General features: G+C 45.3%; 1 protein-coding gene across 3 annotated transcripts; it reads left to right on the forward strand.

Moving 5' to 3' along the window:
* Positions 1-1,788: 1,788 nt before the first annotated feature.
* CDHR5 (cadherin related family member 5) lies at positions 1,789-18,208 on the forward strand. 3 transcript variants are annotated; one of them, XM_030039588.1, is made up of 14 exons: positions 1,789-3,845; positions 4,062-4,240; positions 5,182-5,232; positions 5,585-5,677; positions 5,803-5,901; positions 7,306-7,416; positions 7,772-7,948; positions 8,357-8,447; positions 10,041-10,138; positions 10,918-11,124; positions 12,188-12,304; positions 13,246-13,318; positions 15,823-15,974; positions 16,881-18,208. In XM_030039588.1, the coding sequence occupies exons 1-14, from the start codon at positions 3,767-3,769 to the stop codon at positions 17,457-17,459; spliced, it is 2,106 nt and encodes a 701-aa protein (XP_029895448.1). In that variant the 5' UTR covers positions 1,789-3,766; the 3' UTR covers positions 17,460-18,208. The 3 variants fall into 3 exon arrangements, with proteins under 3 accessions (XP_029895448.1, XP_040985043.1, XP_040985044.1); XM_041129109.1 differs by having other exon boundaries at positions 1,789-4,240; XM_041129110.1 differs by lacking the exon at positions 7,306-7,416 and having other exon boundaries at positions 1,789-4,240.
* The last annotated feature ends 5,373 nt before the right edge of the window (positions 18,209-23,581 follow it).

Here is a 23,581-nt window from a genome sequence, read left to right on the forward strand (position 1 = left end):
AACAGAGCACGGACCATGGGGCAGGTCGGTGGTGGGGTGAACCTGCCTTCCAGACAGCAGTGCTGCTTTACAGCTGTGGTGGTTACACTACTTGTTGTTTTTTTTTTTTTTTAAATTATCATTAATTTTCTTTTTCTTAATCAGCTCTTCAGGACCAGTCTACACAGATGTGCAGGGGAGTGAGGAAGAAAACAGCCATGAGGAACTTTGCTTTATGTGGTTGTACCAGAGCTTTCTAAACACCAGGTAGGTGGGACAGATTTGTTACCTCTATGGCCCTGATCACCACAGTGTTGAAGCCAAAAGAGGACTTTTAATAACTTGTAAATTCCCAGTTTTTGCCACAAGCACAGAAGTCTGATGTAATGTAGCAGATCAGAAGGGCTCAGCTAATATCCTCAAAAATATCCTTAAAAAGGGGAAGGGTGGAAGATTTATTAAATTGACCATATTTTAAAATCACTTCTGCCTCATTCCCCACCAGCTTGTGAGGTATTGTCTCAGGGGCTGTCGTTGCTGAATTGCAGCCCTCCATCACACAGTTTTGTACCTCCTGTCACTCTGCCAGCACTCCCAGGGGTGGTTTGCAGAGCTAGAAAAGCAAATGCTTTAGTCTAACTGCAAGGTGCAATGTGGCTGTGTGCAATCTCAATTGATTTCCGTGCCTACATTCATGGTAATCTCTATTTCTATGTGCCAAGCCCACCTGGCACTCAGTTTTTGCCTTACCTAAAGCAAAGCTGGCACTGAGATTTACAGCTAAGAAGTGCCATATCAAAGCCAGTTATTAAAAATAATAAACCCCAGGGAAATGAAAGAATATATTTTTCTAATCAAAGAGTTGTTATCCTGGACTGAAACAATTGTTCATCCCATTAAGAAACCTGATCTAACAGTTAAAATAGAAAGCCTTTGCTACCCTGTCTTGATTCAGTTATTGATTCAAACACACACCTCAGGATGGGCTGTCCTAGCATCTGGACTTTGTCTCTTCCTAGTGACCAGCCACTTTCAATTAGACATCTCACTGTTAAATCACTAAAATTAGGAGGAATAAGCTGACCTTTAGTACCTCTTGTCCACATTGGCTAGAATAAATGGGGATGATAACACTAACAGGCTTGCCTGTGCATTTGTGGGGTGCCTGGCTGCAGGCAGCCATGATCTGGGTCTGTCTATCATGATCTGCTCCTTGGAGTTATCTTTTTGATGAATTTTACAAGGTAGCCTTGTCACACTTAACTGCAGTCTGTGCCCCCAGGAATAACAAACTATCACTCATTTTTTCCCTTCCAACAGCCACTCAGAGAGTGATGCCAGGGAAGCAGCTGCAATTACCAGCCAGTATGTTTGCCCCATCTCTAAGCAGCTGGTTACAGACATGAAGGAAGATACAGACAGTTTCGACTGAAGTTGAAGGGAAAGAAACAGCCAAGGAGACAGCTTTGCATGTATATAGCCTTGAAAATAAACAGGGAAGCTATTGGATTTGCTGAGGAAAAGCTCTTGAGATCACCAAATAAAAAAAATTCTGGAAAGCAGCCAAAACCCAATAAAAGCTCTTAGATTATCAAGAGTGAAATATATGTCAGTGTGAACTGCTGTCAGTAGATGGAGCCTGAACGAAGCACATCACTTCCACTTTGTGTTAGCATCTGGCTGCCTGCTTCTGAAGTCAAATAAAGATTTGTTAGCTACGCCTGTGCTTTGGCTGCTCTTTGGGAAACAGTAGTAAGAGTGGTACCATTACTAGGTGTTGGACCATTAGAAATGCAGGGTTGGGGGAAGAAGTATTTTGCCAGGCTTCCCCCACACGAGGCATGTTGGGACTAGCTGGATTCCCTGGCTGCATCTTCTGTGGTTGGGACTCGGCACTGCTCACAATCCACAAATCCAATCGTACAAAGACGCCAGCATCAAGGCCTCCATTTAGTAGAAACTTAGCCAGGTGCTAGATTTTATTGCAAAGAAATGTACTTAGAGCTATGCAACATAGATACACACATAAATATTGTTTTCACTCCATTCTGCCCCTGTATTTATGGGCCCAGCTTTCTCATAGCACCTAAAGACAAACCTTCAAAAGGAGGAATTTGTTCCCACCATTTAATGAGGTTTACATGTTATCCCTGCACCATGTTGCCTGGCAGATTCCCTCCTCTGATAGAACAGCAACTCCATCTTTCCTGTAAAAGCAACAGATTTTGAAAAGCAGCTCTAAAATAAGGTATCTTCATCTGCAATCGTGTGTGCCTACCACAGAACTGCTCAGTCCATCCTGCATCATCAGTTTTCACCATTTATGATGTACCTGACAGCCGCAAAGAAGCTAGTCACTCTCAAATGTTCATCTAAGTACCCATTCCCATACTGTGATGCTGAAATGCTGAATGAATGAAAGGGTTCTGACAGACCTTAGCATTTGTTTATTTTGGTCCATAGGAAATCGCTGCTAGGAAAGAGACCTCTTGGAGGACTTTCGGAAGGAGTGTTCACAGCCTGTATTTTGTTAAGCCACTAACAGCCATCTGGCTAAAATGCAGCATCTGGGAACTTTCTGAAATCAAATGGAATTTTAAAAGGAGCAGTGAGAGCAACTGTCCCCTTTTTCCTCCTTCCTACACAATGAGCAAGTTGAAAAAAAAGGTGTTTCTTTGCACAAGTGGCCAAATGCCTTGCCACATGATATTTGGCTTGGAAAAATTTACTCAGAAAAAGACAGGACAAGACAGCAGAATAGCATGCTATTGAGGCTTCAGGAAGCTGCTGAGATGTAAATAATTGGAGCCTGGATGGAGATGCTGGGGACCATCCCTACAAAGAGCTACTGCAGGCCACTGGTAGAAGGAGACATGTGTTGTCCCTTCTGGGCAATCACTGGGCTGCAGCTGAGCCCAGTTGCTGTCTCTGGATCCACTCTGCTCACCTTGCGAGGGTACTGTAGGGGGGCTGGGAATAACAAGACTGTCTCAGAAACATAACTGATTAACTTAGCCCAAGGACTTACACAGGGCCTAGCTCCTTCTTTTACCATCCAAACAAAAGAGCAGCCAAGATGGCTTTGTCTTCACTGAAACCTTTGCCTTTTCCAGAAATAAAGATAAGACATTTGAGAGCTGGCTTTTTAATTTTTTTTTTTTTTTAAATCTGTTTTTCAGGAACAACATGACAGATGGCAATTAGAGGAGAGAAACCATAAGTCATGGGCCAGAGAAGAAAACGCGTTACAAAAGGGAAAGTGGGCCATGCAGAAAAAGCCTGGCTAAAATAAATAAGATGTAGGGGATATAGTAGCATCATTATGCCTTTTTCCAGGAAATGATCTGACCGAACCAGACCCTATCTCTGGCCTATCAGAAACATAAACTTGCCCACTTCCTCCCCACTGGGAGTATACAAACAGCTTCCCAAGTGTCAGCCCTTGTCCTCCTTCATGCTCATGCTCATCTCAGGGGCCTTGGCTCTGAATTCTGAAATGCTTCAAATATATCCTTGTTGCTACAGAGAGTTTAGGATAGGAAAGACCCAGGAACAAAGGAGAAACAGGAATTTATGCATTATCATGTTCCGTGACTGGTAAATATCTTTCAATAAGTCATCCAATGAGGCAAAGAGGCAAAGGTTGAACTGCAGCAATCCACTCCAGCCAGCCAATGCTTTTTGCGTTCATGAAACAGTGAACGCAGAAGACGGTACCGGGAGAAACAGGGAAAGAAGAGTATCAGCTTAATCAGAAACGGATTTTTTCAACAACTCACAGCTCACCATGGCTCGCTCTCACTGGCTCCTCACTTCTGTGGTCTTTCTTCTGTCCTTCATAACATGTGTTTCAGCACAGCAACAAGGTAAGCTCTTGCAGGAGGTCCATGACCACAGAGGAGTAACCCCTGTGGCAGCAGGTTGCACTGTTATAGGCAGGAGATTTTTACACTCCTACTCTGAGACAGCTTTGTCCAACAACCTTCTCTCCAATGGTAACCAGAGGCATCTCAGGTCTCACCCAACTCTGTCACAATGTGAATCCCTGGGCAATTTTGTGTCTCATTTGTGTGTTTTTCCAGGATGTTCTGTCAATAATACACAACCAAGAGTTTATGAAAATAACCCTCCTGGCTACGTGGTGACCACAATCCATGTAGAACCAGACTTCATTGTAATGATTGATCCTAATTCCCCCGATGCCAGTTTTTTCACTATACGGGGGTCTGAGCTGCAGCTGAACCGAAGCGTGGACTATGAGGTAAGCCTTCAGCTAGCAGGCTGTAAGGATGAGATGGATAATGCTGGGATGCAATGAGTTTCAGCCTGGGGTCTTGGGCTTCCAGGGATTTGTAACCTGTTTCTAAAGGATCTAGGAAATAACTTTGAAAAATAAACCTATTTCAGTTGGGTTTGAGTTCACTGCTTGGGAGGTTTGGGTTCAGTGTTTGGGAGGTCAGCCCTTCCACAAGCAGAGTATAGGGAGGAGAGGGATGCATGGTATGCCTACTGTCACCTTCCTTCAATGAGTCTGTATCAATTAAAGCAAGGGCAAGTTTTAAAACCAAAAATGTAACAACTGTAGTGTTCAGAGCTCTCCAGGACTCATGTAAAATGATCCCCATTTGCCTGTAGACAACACAGTTCTGAGCAGTGAGGTGATCTTGTGTGAGGCATAAAGGCAGTGTAAAAGGTCAGTGTGTTCGTTCAGTTACGTTGCTGCTAAATTATTTTACCCTACTGGAGTGCTCTGTACACAGCCACAAACATCCTTAAGCTGCCTTTCCCCTAATGTAAAAAGCCACACTTATCTGAGCGAAGAACAGCAGATAGTTAACACCCTGCAGGCAACACTGTACTTGCTGTGTGGTACATTTCTGTTTCATTCAGTTTAAAAAGAAATCTCTGTGTGAATTTACCTAAAGTGTGAGAAAATGGCCGATGAGCTCCGCCAACATGTTACAGGAATCACAGGGAGAGAAGCTGGAAGATCGGTCTGCTTTGACTCCCCCACAAACAAGATCCCAGCGCTGATGGATGGCTGTAAAGGAAAGAAAGGAAAAGTTAGATATGCCTGAAAACAAGCTAAAGCCCAGCAGCATTTCTGATTCAGCAATGCGTGTATTTGTCTCATTTACTTTAAAAGAGTTAGTACATTTTGGCTTGTTTCTACAATGGCTGGGTTTTTGTTTTTGCATACAGAAAGACACCTTGTTGCTGGTGGACCTGATTTGTCAGAACACTGCTGGGCAGGTGAGTGCTCTTCCAAACACTCAGCCCTGTTACAAGGTACTGCAGGGCAGCACATACTTCCCTCTGCTCTTCCTAGTCCACGGACTGGGATGAGGAGATGTCCTTTTCTTTATGGACATACATACTCTTCTCACAGTCAAGGAGAGAGTACCCAAGGCCCTGAGAATGGGGAGGGGGTGGGAACAAACCCACAACACCCCTTCCACACTGTGGGCTGCCTGCAAACCTCAGCCCCATCCAGCCCCCATCCAGCTGTGCTCCTTGCACCATCCCCTCTGGTCACTCTGCAAATCAGGATCAGCCCCTAATATCTTACTTTGTCTTTGATTCTCTTGCTTTACCTTTTCTGCAGAGAGATTCTTTGGAAATTCTTGTGACCATTCTCAACATGAACGATAACAGCCCAGTTTTTAAGCAAATGAATCTCACTGAAGTTGTTCCTGAGGTAAGCATTTTATGGAAGTGAAGAGGGCACTGGGTCACCCAGTGCTGTGGGACTAAGGAATGGTTAGCAAGGAGAAGACTTCAGCCCATTTCACAGAGACAGTAACCACAACAACTTTGTTTCAGGATACAAAAGTGAATGCAACCATTGTAGCCCGTGAAGATTTAAGCGCTACTGATGCTGACCTGGACACCATCTCTTACGAACTCACAACAATAGTGCCGGTGAGAATCTTTGATCTTTGGGGAAAAAATGGTAGCTCTGGAGAAATCTTTGTGTTTAATTCAGAAGAGCCCCAACTTTGAGGCTAAGGTCACTGTATTGCATTTAGTTCTCTGACAGCTTCTGGAAGAGGTACATCTTTTGCAAAAACCAAACGTTGGTTTGGTTAGCAGAACAGAGCAATCAACATTGCAGGTATTGAATTCTTTTACTGCTCACACTTTTATTACACTGTACAGATTAAACTTTCATCTGGGATATTCTGAGCTGTATGATCCAGGGGAGTCTTGTTGGGATGGTCAGTAAACATATCAGGAGAGACCTTTGTACCTCACAGAGTTCAGAATTGCGCTGAGTTGGATAGGGAACGAAGGAGTTATTGTCCTGTTTGCCAACAGTGTGCACGCAGAGTGGAGGTAACATGAGCTGCCCAAGATCACACAAAAAGTCTTTGGCAAAGCCAAAGGCAGACTCCACTTTCCCCAGGTCCCAGTTTAGTGCCTTTAGTGCCCAGTTTGTTTGCTCTTAAGGGGTTTGCTTGATAACATGGGAAATGAATTGTATGCACAGTTAAATTGATACCAGCCTAGAGTGCAAGGGCCTGCTAGAAACTAAACAAAAAAACCAAAAAACTTCAAGAGAAAAACAAAATGTATATTTACATTTTTAAAAGGCATTGTGCAGTAAGCAGGCAGTGTCTGACATTCTGCCTCCATTACCTCCATAACCCCAGGGATTTTAAGGGTTGTGAACAGAAACCACAAGTTTTTGAATTTCACCTCTGGGACCAGACTTTGCACTCACATTGGTGTAAATCCAGAGGAATTTAGAAATTCAGAGGAATTCTAGTCAAGACATAAGATTAAAGGAGAACCAAAGCAAGTGCCAAAGGTTATAGCGTAAAATGCAATGTATATTGTTTCAATTTGGCTTTACAGTTGCTTCCAAAGTTCAGCTGTGCTAGGCTAAGGCAAGTGATCTTGCCGGCTCTCAGAGGCTGAGCCATCTTTGAGCTGTTTTGTGCATGCACATAAGATTGCTTGGCTGTCATGGACCCAGAATCAAGGATTGTTGGCAACCTGTTGAGTGTAGGAAATAAACAAGGTAAAAGATTTCATTCAGTACCTGCTGAGCAGGTAGACAGGCAAAGCAGGGGATCTTGGAGAAGGAAACTCACGGGAACATGAACAAACCTTTCTGACAAGCTAGGCAACTCCAGTGTGCAATACCAAAGATTAAACAGAGCTGGCATTCTTACACTGCCCCCCGTGCCCCCTCTGCCCCCACCCTGACCAGGTCCCCAGGATTAAAGGTCTGATTGTGATGACAAACACAGCAATGAGCAGTATTTTGAACATGTCTGTGATTGAGTCTGCTAATAGAGTTTTTCCTTTTCCCCCTGCCAGGGCACAGATGGTTATTTTGCCATAAAAGGAGTTAATAGCCCAGAAATTTATTTACAAAAAGCTTTGGACTATGAGAAATTTAAATTTACGACATTGGTCTTGTATGCAAGGGTAAGTTCTTTAGAAGGAATAAAATGCCTTATTTGCCCCAGTCTTTCTTAACTGAAGGGTAAGTCTGAATGGGAGATCTCTGAGATGGCAGGAGGGAGGGTGGATACTGGGGTTGGTGAATTTGGAGCAGCCTTCCACCCTCCGTAATTACACAGTGACAGACTTGCATTCAGTCCACCTTTGTCAGCAGAGTGAGATAATTCACTGCTTTAGCTAATCTCACATAAAATGCTAAGCCTTAGACAGAATGGAGTTGCAACAGGTAAAAGACCCTGGGCCACTGGCTTTTGCAGATGGGTTCTTCTTTTGGTAATAAAACTTGCATCTCATGAATATGCTTTGCCTTTGGGTACAGGACAGGCCTGTGGGCAGCATCGACACCACCAACACAGCTACCATAACAATAAACATATTTATTGAACAAGCTGACACCAAATCACCCTGGTTCCTACCCTGTACCTTCATTAACATGGAAAATAACATTTGCATCAGCAGCCCCTATACTGGGAGGATCAATATCTCTGAGATGTCGGTAAGAAGGCGTGATCAAACAGTATCCTTGGTGCTATTTTCAAACAATATCCAGATGCTATTCCCAGTACGTAGTGCCTAATAACTTCCATGAGCTCATGCTGATCTCCAGTCATAAATGCAGATGATTCAGCATGACAGGGAGCCTTCATCATCCTGAAAAGTGGAGGTTCCCCCACCCCAAGCATCACTGCTTGTCCTTGTTCCTTCAGCACATCACAGGACAGGTGAGACCTGGAAAACCCTTTGCTCTAGGCTGTCTCACCTCTGCCCTGTCACAACCATCTACCAGCAATAAATGCCATTCTGCACAGACAAAACCACCAGAGCCATGCTGGGATGGGAGAATGCTGCAAATGCTAATTTGGTGCTATAGTCTGGTATGTAATGCTTTGCCTTGTTACTGCAGACAGAACCACTCATCCTAGAGCCGGGGCCTATCTATGCTATTGATCCTGACTACACTTTAAATGAAAAAATCATGTACAGTATTGTTGGTGGTGAGTAGAAGTTTTCACCTTCCACAAAATGCATTGCTCATATGTCCCCTACATTATCTGCCAAGAGGAGATACCCTCCATGGCACTTGAGAGTTGAGGGCCTGGGGATTTGCCCGTCTTATTTCTACCACAGAAACATAACTAGATCCACAGAACACTGTGGATTAAGTAGAAGGAACAGACGGTACAGAGAGGAAGAAAAAGAGAATTACAGTCCCACAAACCAATCTCAATGAAATCTGTTTCAGAAGGACTTTGATTTTTTGGGAGGTGCGACATCTTTTATCTTTAAGCTTTTAGACTTGATTTTGCCAGTCTGGTCACACCACTTTCATTCAGTCTTTGAGCTGAACCAGAAATTCCCACATCATCAGCATAATTTTCATTCATTGCCAAGAATTATGTTTTTATTCCCCAGCACATTGCCACTATCTAATCTGCCCTGTTTTAGTCTTGATTTCAAAAAGATGACTTGAACACAGTCAACTGATTGCCCAATCATTGACTGGGCCATTTATTTGATTCAAAGGATTTTTTTTTCTTTTTTTTTAAACAATAGTGGGGTTTTGAATAACTATCAAGGCAAAGGTAGATCATATTGGTCAGGTGGAGTGATCAATTGTTCATCTCCCTTCACCTATGCCACGTGGCACCACATCTGTGAATATCCTCCTGATAATAAATACATTAAAGAACCTTAAGATCCACTGGCATTTTGGATGTAGTGTTGCCTCCCTACTCCACAGTCAGTAGGGAACCTCAGACTAGGGGGTCCTTGTCTAAATACAGCCCACAGTGTCTCAGACTGTGGAAGAGAATTAAAATTTTGCTTATATTTTAACATATATCCAACACAGATGTTTTTATGATTTAAACACAGATTAGAGATGTAGGAAGCTGATTTCTACCCCTACATCAATACAAGAAGGTGTCTGTGTCTAGGCTCCTTTTGTAGTCAGTAGAGAGAAATAAGCATTTCCAGAGCAGAATGCAGCTCACGTTGAGGCCAATGTTCACAGTAAGTTGAATAAATCATGCATTGAGATGCCATTTTCTCTTCACAATATAGGTAGCAAGGTCAGGTAGAGATGTCTTCCCTTTAGATGCCTAGAGCTATTCTAGACAATTCCCCACGCAACTATTCTTTGTAGATTGGTTTCTTGCCTTTAAAATAGGAATAATCTTTGCCTTATCTCTCCTGAAGTGCAGTTTGGGTTCAGTTAGGGTTTGGGTTCAGGTTAGGGTTAGAGAATTGGAGACCTTCAGGCCTCAAATTGCACCAGGGTCTCTAGGCTCTAGGCATTTAGCAGAATTTAAGCTCGCTATACCTGGGCCTAGGCACTGGAAAGGCAAACCTTTGCTGTCCTACCTCATCTGGTTGGGTTCACACACATCTCGATGCTTTTTGTCTGTTGGGTCCTTCTGAATCCCTGGCCAGCACTTCCAGCCCTTGGAGCCGCCAGGCAGGCAAGGAAAACAAGCAGTATTATGCCCTGGGTGTATTGTCACTAAGATGTGAAAAAATGAGTCAACAAACTCTGGGTCACTTTATGAAGGTATCTGATGATTGACTGGTCTTTCCATTTTCTTTAGGGAATACAGACAATGTCTTCTCAGTGGATGCAGACACAGGGAATCTAACTATGAACAAAGTAGCAACTTCCCCAGACTCATACCTACTGCAAGTCATGGTAAGTCTGATGACATTGCCGACAACAAGCCAGGAAGCAGCAGTCTTGATGTGACAGGAATCAATTAAATGAGTAATTAAAGCTAACTCAGTTACACCCTTTCTTTCGGAAGGGCCTAGTATTTGACCAGTGTCTTATACAAACTTACATGCAAAGCTCTTGCAGAAGTTAAGAGGCATTTTCCCTCATCTGTGGGTTGCAACATCAAAGCAAATTAACTGAATGGGGACATCCTTCTGAGTTGGAAGTATGGAGGAGCATAACCTGAAAGCTTTTTTTAGGCATGACTGGAGCTTGTGTTACAGTAGTTAATCAACCCTAGAGAAGAGCTCTTCTTTTGGCTACAGCTCAAGGGGAAAGGAAGGAGTTGAAAAGCGCTCCCAGCACATACATAGCCAGGAAGATCGGACTCTCGGGCATTAACTGAACTGATCCAAACACCCACAAAGATGAGTAGACTCTGCCTGCTGGTGCTGGAATCTCACTGCTTTGTATTGGAGCATGGCATTTTGTCCAGATGTGGGCCTTATGGAGGTTCGTATCTAGGCTTTGGGGCTAGACCAAGACTGTGTGGAGGGCCAAGAGCAGAAGCAAGCTAAAACACAAGGACTCCAAACCATAAGGCCCCCTGTGACAGGCCTGGCTCAAAGGTCACTGAAAGTGATGGAAAGAACCCCATGGGTTGCAATGGGCTTCAGACCAAGCCTATCCTTTTATGTTTCATCATTAATAGGAAAAGGCTAGCAACTCTCTCCCTCTCTCTCTCTCTTTCTCTCCAGGCCACCCAGGTCAACAACATACAGAAATACTCCATAGTCAGTGTAGAGATTAAGGTCATCAATAAAAGTGATTATCCACCATTCTTTGAGAGCAGGATCTACTACGGGACTGTATTTGTTGGTCTGGCCCCGAGAAGCTTTGTCTTCCACACTGGTGATACTTCAAGCCCCCTGATGATAACAGCAGCGGATGATGATTTCCCTAATGTAAGAAACTGCAAATGCACTGCATTCTTTCTTACTGCTTCAGGCTTAAAGCAGGATCAGAAAACGTGAGGAAGGCGAGGTGGGGAGAGGAAAACATGTCTTCCTCTAGTTTTCCGTATTATATTTCCCTGGAAATTCCACATACATCAGAACCGCTTATAGTGTAATGTAATGCAGAGAAGCTGCCGGACTCCTCTCTTCCAAAAACCAGTCCCACCCAGATCTATGTAGATGAGCTGATCCACTGCAAAACAGCATCCTCAGTAAAGCCCAGGGTTAGCAAATACTGTGAATGGGTCCTGATCTGAATTAGGGCTGGGTGAAGAGTTTCCTTGAAGAGTTTGGGGTGGCAGGATCCCAGGCAGAGGTGTCCTCTCTCCGCCAGGTCGAGGAAAGCTATTTGTGGACAGGCCTGGGAAGAGGAGCCAGTCCAAAGACAGCAGACTAGCAAGGACCTGCAGTCCCGGGCTGGAAATTTTTAACCTTCTCCCTGTAAGGACTCATTTTGAGAGAGCCATTCTTGAACAATGTACCGGGAGAAGGAAAGGGGAAGAGATTTACTGACCAGCCATTCCCATCCCACCCTATTAAGAAAAAAGTGCTAGTTTTATTGATGCCAAGGCTTCCATAACAAGACTGGGGCCTAGTAGAGGAATAACAGCCTAGACAGAAAGGAAAAAAATTGTGCAGACTTCAGCACAAGTATTATCCTCTATGTACATTCCCCTTTGGCACTGTATTAAAGGCAGAACTGATCAATTTACAAGGTCCCTTGCATAGATGTGTTTTGCTTCGGCAAATACTAAAGATACCAACACAAGCTGGGTAAGACTTGGGATTTTTTTGGAGGCAACACTTTTAGGATACATTCTTGAACTCCGAGCAACAGGGTGAACACACTTGAGTTCAACCTTTCTCACCTCCTCAGTCCAGATTTATTTATTGCACTATACACCTGCTCATACTTCAGATGTATTTGACAAGTCCTGCCAATGTGTTGTTATCAAGATGCATGCAAAGCACAAATGGTGTGGTTTAATCATTCACTTTTCTGGCTTTTCAGAAAGTCAACCCAAACATTGAGTACTACATAAAAAACAGCACCGATTTCATTGCAACCAAAGATGGACTCATCCTGACAAATGTGATGCTGCAGTCACCAGGAACTGTAACCATCGAGGTAGGGCAACTTTCTCCATTATCTTGCCAGGGTCGTGGAAGGAAGGGGTAGTCTCTAGTAGAGAAGCACCAAGGGTGGAATTCCATTAGGTAAGGGATATAGTGAAAGGACAGTCCTCGTCCCAACCATTTGCATCATAAATGTATAGGGATGAAAGGAGAAGTGATAGCAAATTTACTCTGTGCGATACAGGCTATATCTGGTGCTAGCTGTAAAATTGTTTCTCCAGTCCTGTGGAAAATATCATTGGAGACAAGCAAAAAGTCAACTGGGGAGATTTTAGGAGGCTCTCTCCCACATTCTGATTCTGACTAAAAAACAAAAGGAGGGTGAGCGAGTGGGTAGGACATTGATGTGTATGTGTGGGTAGGGTATGATTGCTGGCATATACCCCAGCTCTCAAGGCTACAGCCCCAAACTTGGAAATTCTTTGGTAAATCAAGATTTTTTTGCAGGTTGAAGGAAGCAGTTAATAACTTTAGATTTTCTAAGAAGCTAGATGTTCACTTTGTCCATCTTCCTGCCAGTGACAACTGGCTCCCTAAGACTTGCCTAGCACAATGCCATGCCCTGTGGCTCTATCTGAACCAGCTTGACTCCAGCATTGTTTTAGCTACCCGGGCAGGGCAGAGAGGTGCCAACACATGCTGCTGCGCTGCCTGCCCCACACTACCTCATTATCTGTGTACAGCTCTGTGCTGCAAAGATGCACAAAAATGATCTGTACACAAATGATGCACCTGGTTCTGGCCCAGGACAGGGAATCTTCAGAGCTCCTCTTCCTCTGTGATCAGAATGTCCAGCTACAATGCAGGGCTATTGTGAGGATGTGGTGAGGATATGGACAGGGTACTTTGTCCACAAAGGGCTCACCACATAGCTTGAGAGTGAGCTGGAGATCTAGGAAGTTCCTAAGCTATCTCTTTCCCATGTTCACATAGGCTGTTGGAAAAGATATGGTGAGCCTGCAGGAGGCGAGCACAGTAATCGTGGTGGAGGTCATCCTTGCTGCAGGTAGGCTGGGTGTCTTTTTTCTGCTTTGTGGAGATGACTGGGGAGACTTTTGTACTTCTGTGGGCAAACTGGCAATGACAGGTCACCCACTGAAGTCTGTGGACCTTGGCTGAGGCCAACACCATACCTATAGGAGGTTCTATGGTGTCTATAAGGGAGAAAACACTCAAACAACATCCTTATGATGTGGTCACCACATGCCACAAACAGCCTCCTGAGACTTTAAGTAGCGCTGTGTATTATAGTGTCTTTTCTTGTTATTCCAAAGCTAAATCTGGGGTTTCTTCCTGTTGTTTTGTGGGTCAGATATAACCCAGGATGTCTTACCATGGCAAAGGAGGGTTGCCCTGACAGCTCCGTACATCATTGCTCCTTTTTAGCCAAAAATAGAGAAAACTGCAACATTATTTCCTGTCTTATGCAGAGCAGGCAGAAGTTGGCACACCACCACAAAACCAGGCTTCCTCATGAGCCAAGGAATTTTCTAGTCAGGTTGGGTCAAGTCCTTATACTCCAAGATATTAAGGTCTTACCAGGAGAAAAGACCCATGAGAAATAAGATAGACATGAGGCTACATACATAACCCTCCAGTTACCATTTGGCTTTGTTGATGTAAAAATAGCTTACACTTCCATACTTCTTAGAAATGGCTCTTAAATAGGTCTTATAAAATTAGTTAGATTTGAAGCTTATGAAAGTTCTTATGCTTTGGATTAAGATGAACCAATATCATGCATTTTCACATCAGGATAGGCAGATAACGCCCAGACTCCCTTGGTTTCTACATGATGATGTATGCTTGAAGTTCCCAGCTGGGCTCTTCCATTATTTCACCCTCTTATCACCACCATCATGGGGATGTCTGGAGGAAAAAAAAGTGGACTCTTGGATGTAAATTTGGATTCCCTAAAGGTAGTGTCACTTCACAGCTAAAAACATTGGCTGCATAAAACCCACCTAAACCCAATTTAAGGGCACAGTCCAGCTCAGCAGAAAGCTAGTTCAGATGTCAGTACACAGAGCTGCAAACACTCCAAACAGATGTATCAACACTGCTATGCAACTTTTAAATGTTGCCCTTGGTATTTAAACCACACAAAATAATGTTGCTGGTGACTATGCAAAAAAAGTAGATTGAAATTACACTGAATGGCTCAGAGCCTATGAGGGGAATTGTGCTTTATTCTATACTATAGCCAGCATCCAGGAATGGCCTAAGCAGAGGTGAGATTACCATTTGCCTGGCAAATCTGTAGGATATTTAACCCTCAACTTTAAGAGGTGGTGTTAAGGAATGTGCATGCAACGGGTTGGAGAGTGCTTTACTGAGCGTTCCAATATCCAGGGAGAAACTAGCATCATTTTTAATACACTCTCCTGGGAAGTGGTAGTTGTACATTGGCCTCTGGTTTCTGAGACACCAGTGCCAGAGCCAGCTCACACAGATCTCAAGGTGAGTCATTCCACCAAGCTGAGCTAGCTTTCGCAGAGGCACTGCATGCTGCACAGCACAGGAGTTAAGGGTGGTGGAGTTTCACATCAGCTCTGTGGCCTGTGGCTCCCTAGGAGACATGGTTAAAAGAAGCAAAAATTCACTGACACCCTAAACACTCACCAACGTATTAATGATAAACTGAGGGCACAATCAAATGTGGAGGGAATACTAAAGTCCGTTCTCATAAACAGGTCAGCAGGAGAACAAAACTATTTCATTAATCATTAAACTTCAAAAAGACTAATTTACACTACAGAATAAAGCTGGAAAACTTAAGTATAAAGAATCCCAACAACAACAAGCAAAGCTGATTAACCCTGAGGAAGTTACTGTCTTTCTACTATAATGTTGATTTCTATACAAATATGCTTACACTGACCAGTGGTTGAAAGCATAAACTGCTCCTGAGAAGGCTGGTGTATATTACTACAGCTACAAAAGGGCAGGAAAGAGTTTCCTGTCCTGGGGACCTTCTAAAGTTTTCCCTATTTCCTATTATGCTTTTTTATTTCTTATTTTAATGTGCTCATCAGTATCAGAGGTGATGTTCCAGATTAAAGGAACCTTTGCATTTTCACACACATATGTACAAACATACGTCATTTTTTGCATTCTGGTGTAAATGGGTGAAGTGTGAAAGTAAAAGACCTATCTTGCTTTTACCCCATGTAACACCTGCTTGCCTAATACAGTCATGTATATATTAGCTTAGTTAAATCATGGGGTAAAAGTCATTGTCCTGTAAATGGATGCTATTTCCACTTCATGTAACTTATTGGAAGTTATGACATTCTGTGAGTGGTCACCTTAAAAAAAAACAACTCTGCTTTTAGGACAGCAAACAAATGGCCTTCTGTGACATTAAATATATCACCGTCACATTCTGCAGCACAGGATGCTTCTTTGCCTTTCAAAAATTGGTTGGAGCTTCTTCCACAATGAAGTGTTGTGTTAAAAAAGCTACCTGCCATTTTTAGTCTTTGTAACACTGGTTTGTTTTTCTTGTAGCTGTAACCTCCTCTGATAAGATACACAGTGCTCAGGATATGGCTATCTTAGGTGGTACATTAGCAGCACTGCTATTAATTGCCTTAGTCTTCCTTGGAGTGATGATATATAAACAGTATGGAAAACAAGTCAAATACATGATAAGGAAAAACGTAAGTGCCTTGTTTTGTACCTGAATTTCTTAGAGTTAGAAAGTGGGATCTGAGGAGGTTTTAAAGTGTGGATGGGCTGTCCAAATACTACACATGTTTGTGTGAGGGTGATAAATCACTCCTGAGACCATGTTTGCAAAGGTAGCATCGCTTTGGTGGTGTTTGCTGCTGTTCTTTTCTGCCCCCTGAGACTGGAGCTGTATGGTGGATGACGAGCAGACAAGGTAAGGAGACAACCACAGCTCCATGGAGCACAAAATCTAGGATGAACATGACACATATCAGAGGTAGCCTCTGAAAAACATGTGTCTGTGGCATAAACGACTGTTCATCCTCCTCCTATAGTCAAAGGAGAGAAAGGCCCCTTCATATCCTATACTAAAGCCTGGGCTTAGACAGTTGTCTGCACCTGAGCTATTTACTTTTGGCTCTCTCAAGTCCCTGGCAGACTGGTTACTTTGAAGTTTAGGGTGTAATTCGTCTGACCAGATGTTGGTCTCTGCCTTAGGATGGGACCGTCAGAAGCCTTGACTCCACTGACTACAACATGAGTCCAGAGCACACAGCTCAAGTGAGTAACAACAGTCCTTCACCCTGAGTGGGGTAAATCCCATTCCAGAGTAATACCTCAAATGGATGGGTACAAATCAATATACATTGCTGGTGCTCAGCCCTCCTGGAAAACATGCCCATGCTTATCTGAAAAAAATCCAGAAATGGAGTCAATAAAAATAGCTGTTCTAGGGAGCTGTATCTTTCCCAGGCTTCAGATAGGTCTAACTGCAAAACAAGCTGAAGCTTTCCTGAGCAGCAGCTCCATCGCTTCAGCCGCCTCTTCCCGCGCCTCCCCTCCCCCTGCCCCATTTCTTTCCCTTTCACTACAATCACAAGGTGTCTCTCCTGTAGTTCTCCAGGGAAATCTCTGGGGGTTACCACAACGAATCTTACAAGCCAGATGAACACCCAGATGTGAGCACCAAACAGCATGAGACTTCAGAAAACAGCAGTGTCCAGTCAACAACACATGTGCTAGAGCAGCCAGCACTTCCCTTGCCCTCTTCCAAAGCAGAAGAAATTGATAGCCTCCCAAAGGCTTCTATAGCTTCCACCATCATCTTTGACCAGGAAGAGAAAGAGGAAGAAGTGGAAGAAGAGACTGAGCATGAGAAAGTGAAGTCTATCCTCAAGACAGACAGGCATGTGGCAGATGATGGTTACAAAGCTGTGTGGTTTAAGACCGATGTGGATCCAGATGCTGGAGAGAGGGTTGCAGTGATTGAGGACAATGCAGCAGATGGTGATGATGACAGTGACCAAGATCTGCAGAACGATGAGGAGGAGCAGGAAGAAGATTATGACAAGGACTATCACCACAGAGGTCTGGGAGTGTCCTTTGCCTCAGAGAGCTCATCACTCCCAGCTGCAGAAGTGATAGTCAACACATCTCGCACAGATGCAGTGACAGAAGATGACAGTGACATATAATGGAAATAGACCTGCACTCCCCTCCCCAAAAATGGGGGAATCTCAGCTGCTTTGCTGACATGAAGCCCATCTTTCTGCTCAGGGGGGAAACTGGAATGCAGGAGGACAAGGTTGCCTGTCCTGCTTGTCTGAATGCAGCAATTAAATCTGGAAGAGATTACAGCTAATTCAACATTTTAGTGAGACCTTGAAATACCACTTAGGATTTGGGGGGGCGGGAAACACATATCTCATCTCTCCACCTTCCTGCCTGTTCCCCCTGGGGCCCCTTACATCACATTTCCCAAACTGGCTGCAGGTAGAGCAGAGATGTAGCTGAACTGACTTTGAAGCAGTTAGCCCAGCTCACGGTAGCAATTTAGTTACAAGACCCAGTGTTCATCTTCTCTTGGTGGGTAAATAAGTCAGCACTGACTGCTTGGCTGTTCCCTTTAGGGTGTTACAGTTTGATACCAGCTGCAGGGTGTAACCCAGCGCAAGTCACCCTGGCCGTGCAGTTGCTCATATGACTGTATCCAGGAGCTCACTTCAGGGCTTGGCTCTGCTCTCTGCTGTGCCAGACTCTGTGCTCCCAGCACAAGCAGCTGGCATGTGCCAACATGGTCCTCGTCCTGCCAGCAGCCGAGTGTTTACATGCTCAGGAGCTGCTGTTTCCTCTATCACTGGTAAGCAAGGACTGATCACATGTTCTTTACTGAAGGACTTTGTCATCAATTTTTCTATGTCATAAAACCACTAATCGTGCAGTACTTCTTTGGCTGTCTGTCTCCTATCTGACAGGGAAAAGAAGAGCTCCTGCCAGGACCTGCCTACAAAATGCCAGGGGTATTTCTATCTCTCTGGGTTTTTGGCAGCAATGGGTGTCATTCTAGAGGTGTTGGATGTGGGGTCAGCACGTTGTTTCCCATTATTTCCCTTGTCCAATAAGGCTCAAGGTGTCCCTTTTATCATTGCTGCTGAAGGTGACAGTCAGCACTGCCTCCAAGTGCCAGATGACACCGTCATTTTTCTGCTCCTCTCTTGTCTCAGATGCCAACCCCCTGGTATACCATCTTTCTCCATTCATGAGGAGCCCAGCAGGCTCTTTTGCTGGTAAAATAGCATCTTTTAAGCTTCACCTAGAGCCAAGGTGCAGCCTGAGAGCAGAGGTGGTTCACTGAGAGCAAGTCAGCTCTGCTGTGCTTGGCTTATGCGTTCAGGCTTGAGCTGGAAAGCCTGCTGACATCTGGATTTACTTCATGGGGTGACAGCACCATAGAATGTTGGACCCCTCCTCCCTCAATCCTCCCTCATCTTTCAGCAACATTGTCTTCAATTTTGGTCCTGCCATAAAACCCCAGTTCAGCAAAGTGAGCACACCATTTCCAGGCAGCATGAGGAGTAAAGTGTTTGATGCTCTGGTCTAGATTTACACCTCCCATCAACCAACCTCTTCCCCCACCTGGCAACCAAAAGCTGGGCTGATTTCCACTGTCTGAGAATATGGCTTGTGCATTTGCACACAAAATTTGTGCTGCTCCTGGTTTTCTCATCTTGGGGCTAGCTACAGAGCAGACATGGACTGTTGCCCCAGTTGCTTCCAGTAAAAAGCTTGGGAGTGTCCAAGGCAGGGATGCAGCAGAAGGAGCTTGGGTCACTAATGTTTATCTCACTTTCTCAGCTTAGCACAACAGCACAGGATTGCAACAAGATAAGTGTCATGATAGAGAAATGAAACCAATAAATAATCCTGCCTTTTCCCTATAAGCCAATCTCCACATTGCTGCCGTTACTCCAAATAAACCCTTGAGAGAGAAACCAAAATATGGCTATTGGAATCCACATGTACATCAGAGCACAAATTATTTCCAAGGAGGCTTCTATCCTCTTGGTCCCTACCTTATTTCCATACATCTCCCTGTCCCAGTGTTGCTAATGCTCAGTTCTGCTCTCCTTTCTTTGAGGAGTGCTGCCCTTGCTGTGTGGACTTCAGGAGCTGCACTTTTGCTGAAGGTGGAGATTGAGATGTGGAAAGCTTTCCTCCTTACTGCAATAAAGCTATTTGCCCAGAAATTACAAGTACGGTTTGTCTGATAACAGAGGGTGGGGAGTGCGCCCTGTGTTTGCCATGTAAGCATGGTTCCTCCAGTAGCGTTATCTCCAGCAAACATTTCCCATGGGGCTGTGAGAACTCTCCAGTAGTTGCTAATTGCTAGCCCAACACCTTCAGCCACCAGCAGGGGTGAGGGTAGAGCCCAGCCTGCCCTCCAAGCTGATGCTACTCATAGGAGGATTCCTGATGGGTGGGCAAAGCCGGAGTGTTTCTGCTCTGACCTCTTTTTCCACTTCTGGCTAAAGGTCTGAAAATGTGCCACCAGCTTGCTGTGCACCAAGAATCAGCATTTATGATGTTTCAGTGGTGCTAAGTGCCCAGCTGATTATGGATCATTTTGGCAATGCAGGATTGTGCCTCAGGTCAGTGGCTGACATAACCCATAGAACTTACATAAAACAAGGGATGAACTCTGTGGAAGCAAAGCAGAAAGCTGAACTAAGCAGCAGATGTTGCACTAATGCAGCAGTGAGTGCTCCCCATCAGATGAGCAAAGGGAACACACACAGCACTGTGCTTTCTAACCCATGTGGGTATGGGAAGAGACTGGAAAGGACAGAGGAAGTTTAAGAGAAGGAGCAAAGTGCAGATAAAAGCAATCTGATGTTCACCAGCCCCCCTGCCCCAGTTTTCTGCAATTGAGACCAGTGCTTATCAGAACCCAGTTATTGTTATCCACAGCTATGTTACATGGGTTGCAATTGGCCATTCCAGCCTCAATGCATTAATAAGGAGCTTTGAATTATTTTAAAGTGTAATGACCTGAAAAGTGACCGACTGGCATTGGGAAGGAGAACTGCTGATTGTCAGATCCCGTATGCCTTTAATGAACTAGGAAGAACATTTCTGAGAGAAATGCTGACACAGACAGACCTGTTTACTGAAAGCAAGGGACAGGGGATAGGCTCACATCAGTCCTGGTGCAGCTGGATACGTGCAGTCAGGTAGTGCTGGTCTGGTATCTATAGCAGCACAGTGAATTTGGCCCCACCAGCTGTTGCCAAAGATGATACCACCCCAGTGATGAAGGGACATAGACTTATGCACACACAACTCCCCTAGACCAGCTGTCCCCCTAGACCAGCTGTCCCCTAAGTGTGCTAGAGCAGAAATACCTCCTCATTTCCTGCAGCATTTTGCTAGCCTTGGAATTATTTGAGGCACAACTTCCTCTCACTTTTACATTTGGAGACTGTTTTTCTGTGGACTATCCTTCTCTAAATCTTCTTTCTACACCCCCACAGAAAGGAAAAAATCCTTTTCTGCTTATCCAGAAGACTTTCTTGATACCTGTGGCCAATGACTGAACTGAATGGTTTCCAGCAGAAGGCAGTTCATGTGGGCTGACACAGTGTAGCTCCTCCATTTCCCTCATTGCTGTGCCTATGCAGTCTATTGGTGCCCGTTGGCACACTATTGTCAGACTGTCTTCCCTCTGCTGCTGTATTGTCTGGGCTTCTGGGCACATGCATTGGCACACTGATTTATGAGCTCCCTCGATTTGCAATCTGTACTCATCTGTTGGTGCTTTACCTTCTCCTCATTGGTATGCTTGTCATGCTTTTGGTCTTTTGTGTTGGCATGCTGTTTGAATCGAGGCACCCTCAGTTTGCATTCCTTGGCTGTTGGTGCTCTGGCTTCCCTCCGCTGGTGTGCAATTGAAATCTCGTCAGTGTGCCACCCACCTGCCAGGCTCCCTGTTGGCAGTTTGTTCCTCTGCAGCCCCAGCTGCTCAGCCTGTCCCCCTGCAAGCTTTTATGTTCTTGTTCTTTTATCCTGCAAAATTCGTACTGGAAATACCCAGAAGTTTGTGCTTGTTAAGACAAAAGTTAAACCGCAGCACTCAGAAGGGCAAAAGTGTGTTCAAATAGTGCCATCACATGGACAGAAAAGGCATCTGTCTTTTATTCTACACAGCTTGAACGAGAAAGCAGAAAGTGAAGGTGCTTCTGCCAACTCCTTCCTGCACTTGACCCTTCCTTCAGAGCCTTGTGGTGAATTGGGGTATCCTGTCAGCGGGAAGGTTTCACTGACCTTTCCTCTCTTCGGATAACAGCCCCGCACAAAGACAGCATGCAGGACATAATTATGACTTGTACAGTGAGCATATGAATTACAGGACTGGCTGCAGCCCTGGAATGAGGGTGATGAGATGCTAACAGTGCCATGACTTCATCGATTTGCCATATCAGAAGTTCTCACTGGGCATGGCAGGGAGAGGGAAGTGTGGCTGCTGGTCCTCTTTATGCCATTTTTGAGGTACTGAAGCCAGGACTGCCAGGTCTAGGATGGTGCTGAGAGAGTGGGACAGTGGGAGGCTGGGGGCTGTCTTCCTTTGCCTGTACCTGGATGGGCAGTAGAGACCAAGAGAAAGTGTTCTTGAGCCATCACTTACGGTGCTGATCCTCACCACCACTTCCCTGACCCCACATCCTGTTTCCAAACTTGGGTCTCGAAAGAGGTTTTGGGTACCTCTTTCTTTTGTTCTCTCTGTTGTAGCGGTGTTCAAGGACCTCTATTTCATTCTGCAGCCTCTTCCATGCAGGTGCATTATGAGCCATCAGTGCCATGCTCAGCTTGAGAGCCATCCCCACACCCTGCCACACGGTTTCTGTTGTCCTATCCCTCCAGGAGACCCTGGGAGTCCCTGCTGTTTGGTTGGGGTGCAGGCAGGGAATTAGAGTCCTGTTCCCTCTTATGGAGGCCCTTCCAGGTTCTCTCACTCTGCTTTCCTGACTGGGGACACTTAGAGCAGTGAGCAGGAGTCCTCTGAATACCAGGTCAGAAAGCGCACTGCATGTGACTAGCTGCGCATCAGGACCAATGACCTCTCCTGCCTCTTCCTGGATACCAGCAGCCTGGATGGAGCCTGCAACATGTATGTGGGGGCCACAGCACACCATGAGGGTTCAGAGACATGTACTTCACCTTTCCAAGTATGTTGCAAAAGACCGTGGCCTCACAGATGATAAAGTATATGTTCCTGGTAAGAAGGCAAAAGAAAACCTCTCCTTTCCCTTGCACCATAGTAAGCCTGGGAGCTGTGTGTGGTGGGTTGACCCTGGCTGGGTGCCAGGTGCCCATCAAAGCCGCTCTATCATTCCCACCCCCCCAGCTGGACAGGGGAGAGACAATATAACAAAGGGCTCGTGGGTTGAGATAAGGACAGGGAGAGATCGCTCAACCAATTACCGTCACAGGCAAAACAGACTTAGGGAAAATTAACTTAATTTATTGCCAATCAACCAGAGCATGGTAATAAGAAATAAAACCAAATCTTAAAACACCTTCCCCCCCACTTCCCTTCTTCCCAGGCACACCTCCACTCCCGGATTCTCTACCTACCCCACCCCCAGCGGCACAGGGGGACAGGGAATGGGGGTTATGATCAGTTCATCACACATTGTCTCTGCCACTCCTTCCTCCTCAGGGGAAGGATTCCTCACTCTTCCCCTGCTCCAGCATGGGGTCCCTCCCATGGGAGACAGTTCTCCATGAACTTCTCCAATGTGGGTCCTTCCCACGGGCTGCAGTTCTTCACAAACTTCTCCAGCATGGGTCCCTTCCACAGTCTCCAGTCCTTCAGGAGCACACTGCTCCAGCGTGGGTCCCCCACGGGGTCACAAGTCCTGCCAGAAAACCTGCTCCAGTGTGGGCTTCCCACGGGGTCACAGCCTCCTTTGGGCATCCGCCTGCTCTGGCGTGGGCTCCTCCATGGGCTGCAGGTGGATATTTGCTCCACCGTGGACCTCCCTGGGCTGCAGGGGGACAGCCTGCCTCACCATGGTCTTCCCCACGGGCTGCAGGGGAATCTCTGCTCCGGCACCTGAAGCACCTCCTCCCCTCCTTCTTCACCGACCTGGGTGTCTGCAGGGTTGTTCCTCTCACATCTTCTCACTCTCCTCTCCCAGCTGCTGTTGTGCAGCAGTTTTCCCCCACCCTTCTTAAATCTGTTATCCCAGAGGTGCTACCGCCACTGCTGATGGGCTCAGCTTTGGCCAGCGGCGGGTCTGTCTTGGAGCCAGCTGGC

The sequence above is a fragment of the Aquila chrysaetos genome, chromosome 16, assembly GCF_900496995.4.
Source record: "Aquila chrysaetos chrysaetos chromosome 16, bAquChr1.4, whole genome shotgun sequence".
In the NCBI taxonomy this organism is placed as follows: Eukaryota; Metazoa; Chordata; class Aves; order Accipitriformes; family Accipitridae; genus Aquila; species Aquila chrysaetos.

Bases quoted from the DNA above. Each gene is read 5' to 3' on its own strand.
- CDHR5 (XM_041129109.1), top strand. From the start codon at position 3,767: ATGGCTCGCTCTCACTGGCTCCTCACTTCTGTGGTCTTTCTTCTGTCC. The intron at 8,448-10,040 runs GTGAGTAGAAGT...CATTTTCTTTAG, and splicing joins CATGTACAGTATTGTTGGTG to GGAATACAGACAATGTCTTC. The intron at 12,305-13,245 runs GTAGGGCAACTT...ATGTTCACATAG, and splicing joins CAGGAACTGTAACCATCGAG to GCTGTTGGAAAAGATATGGT.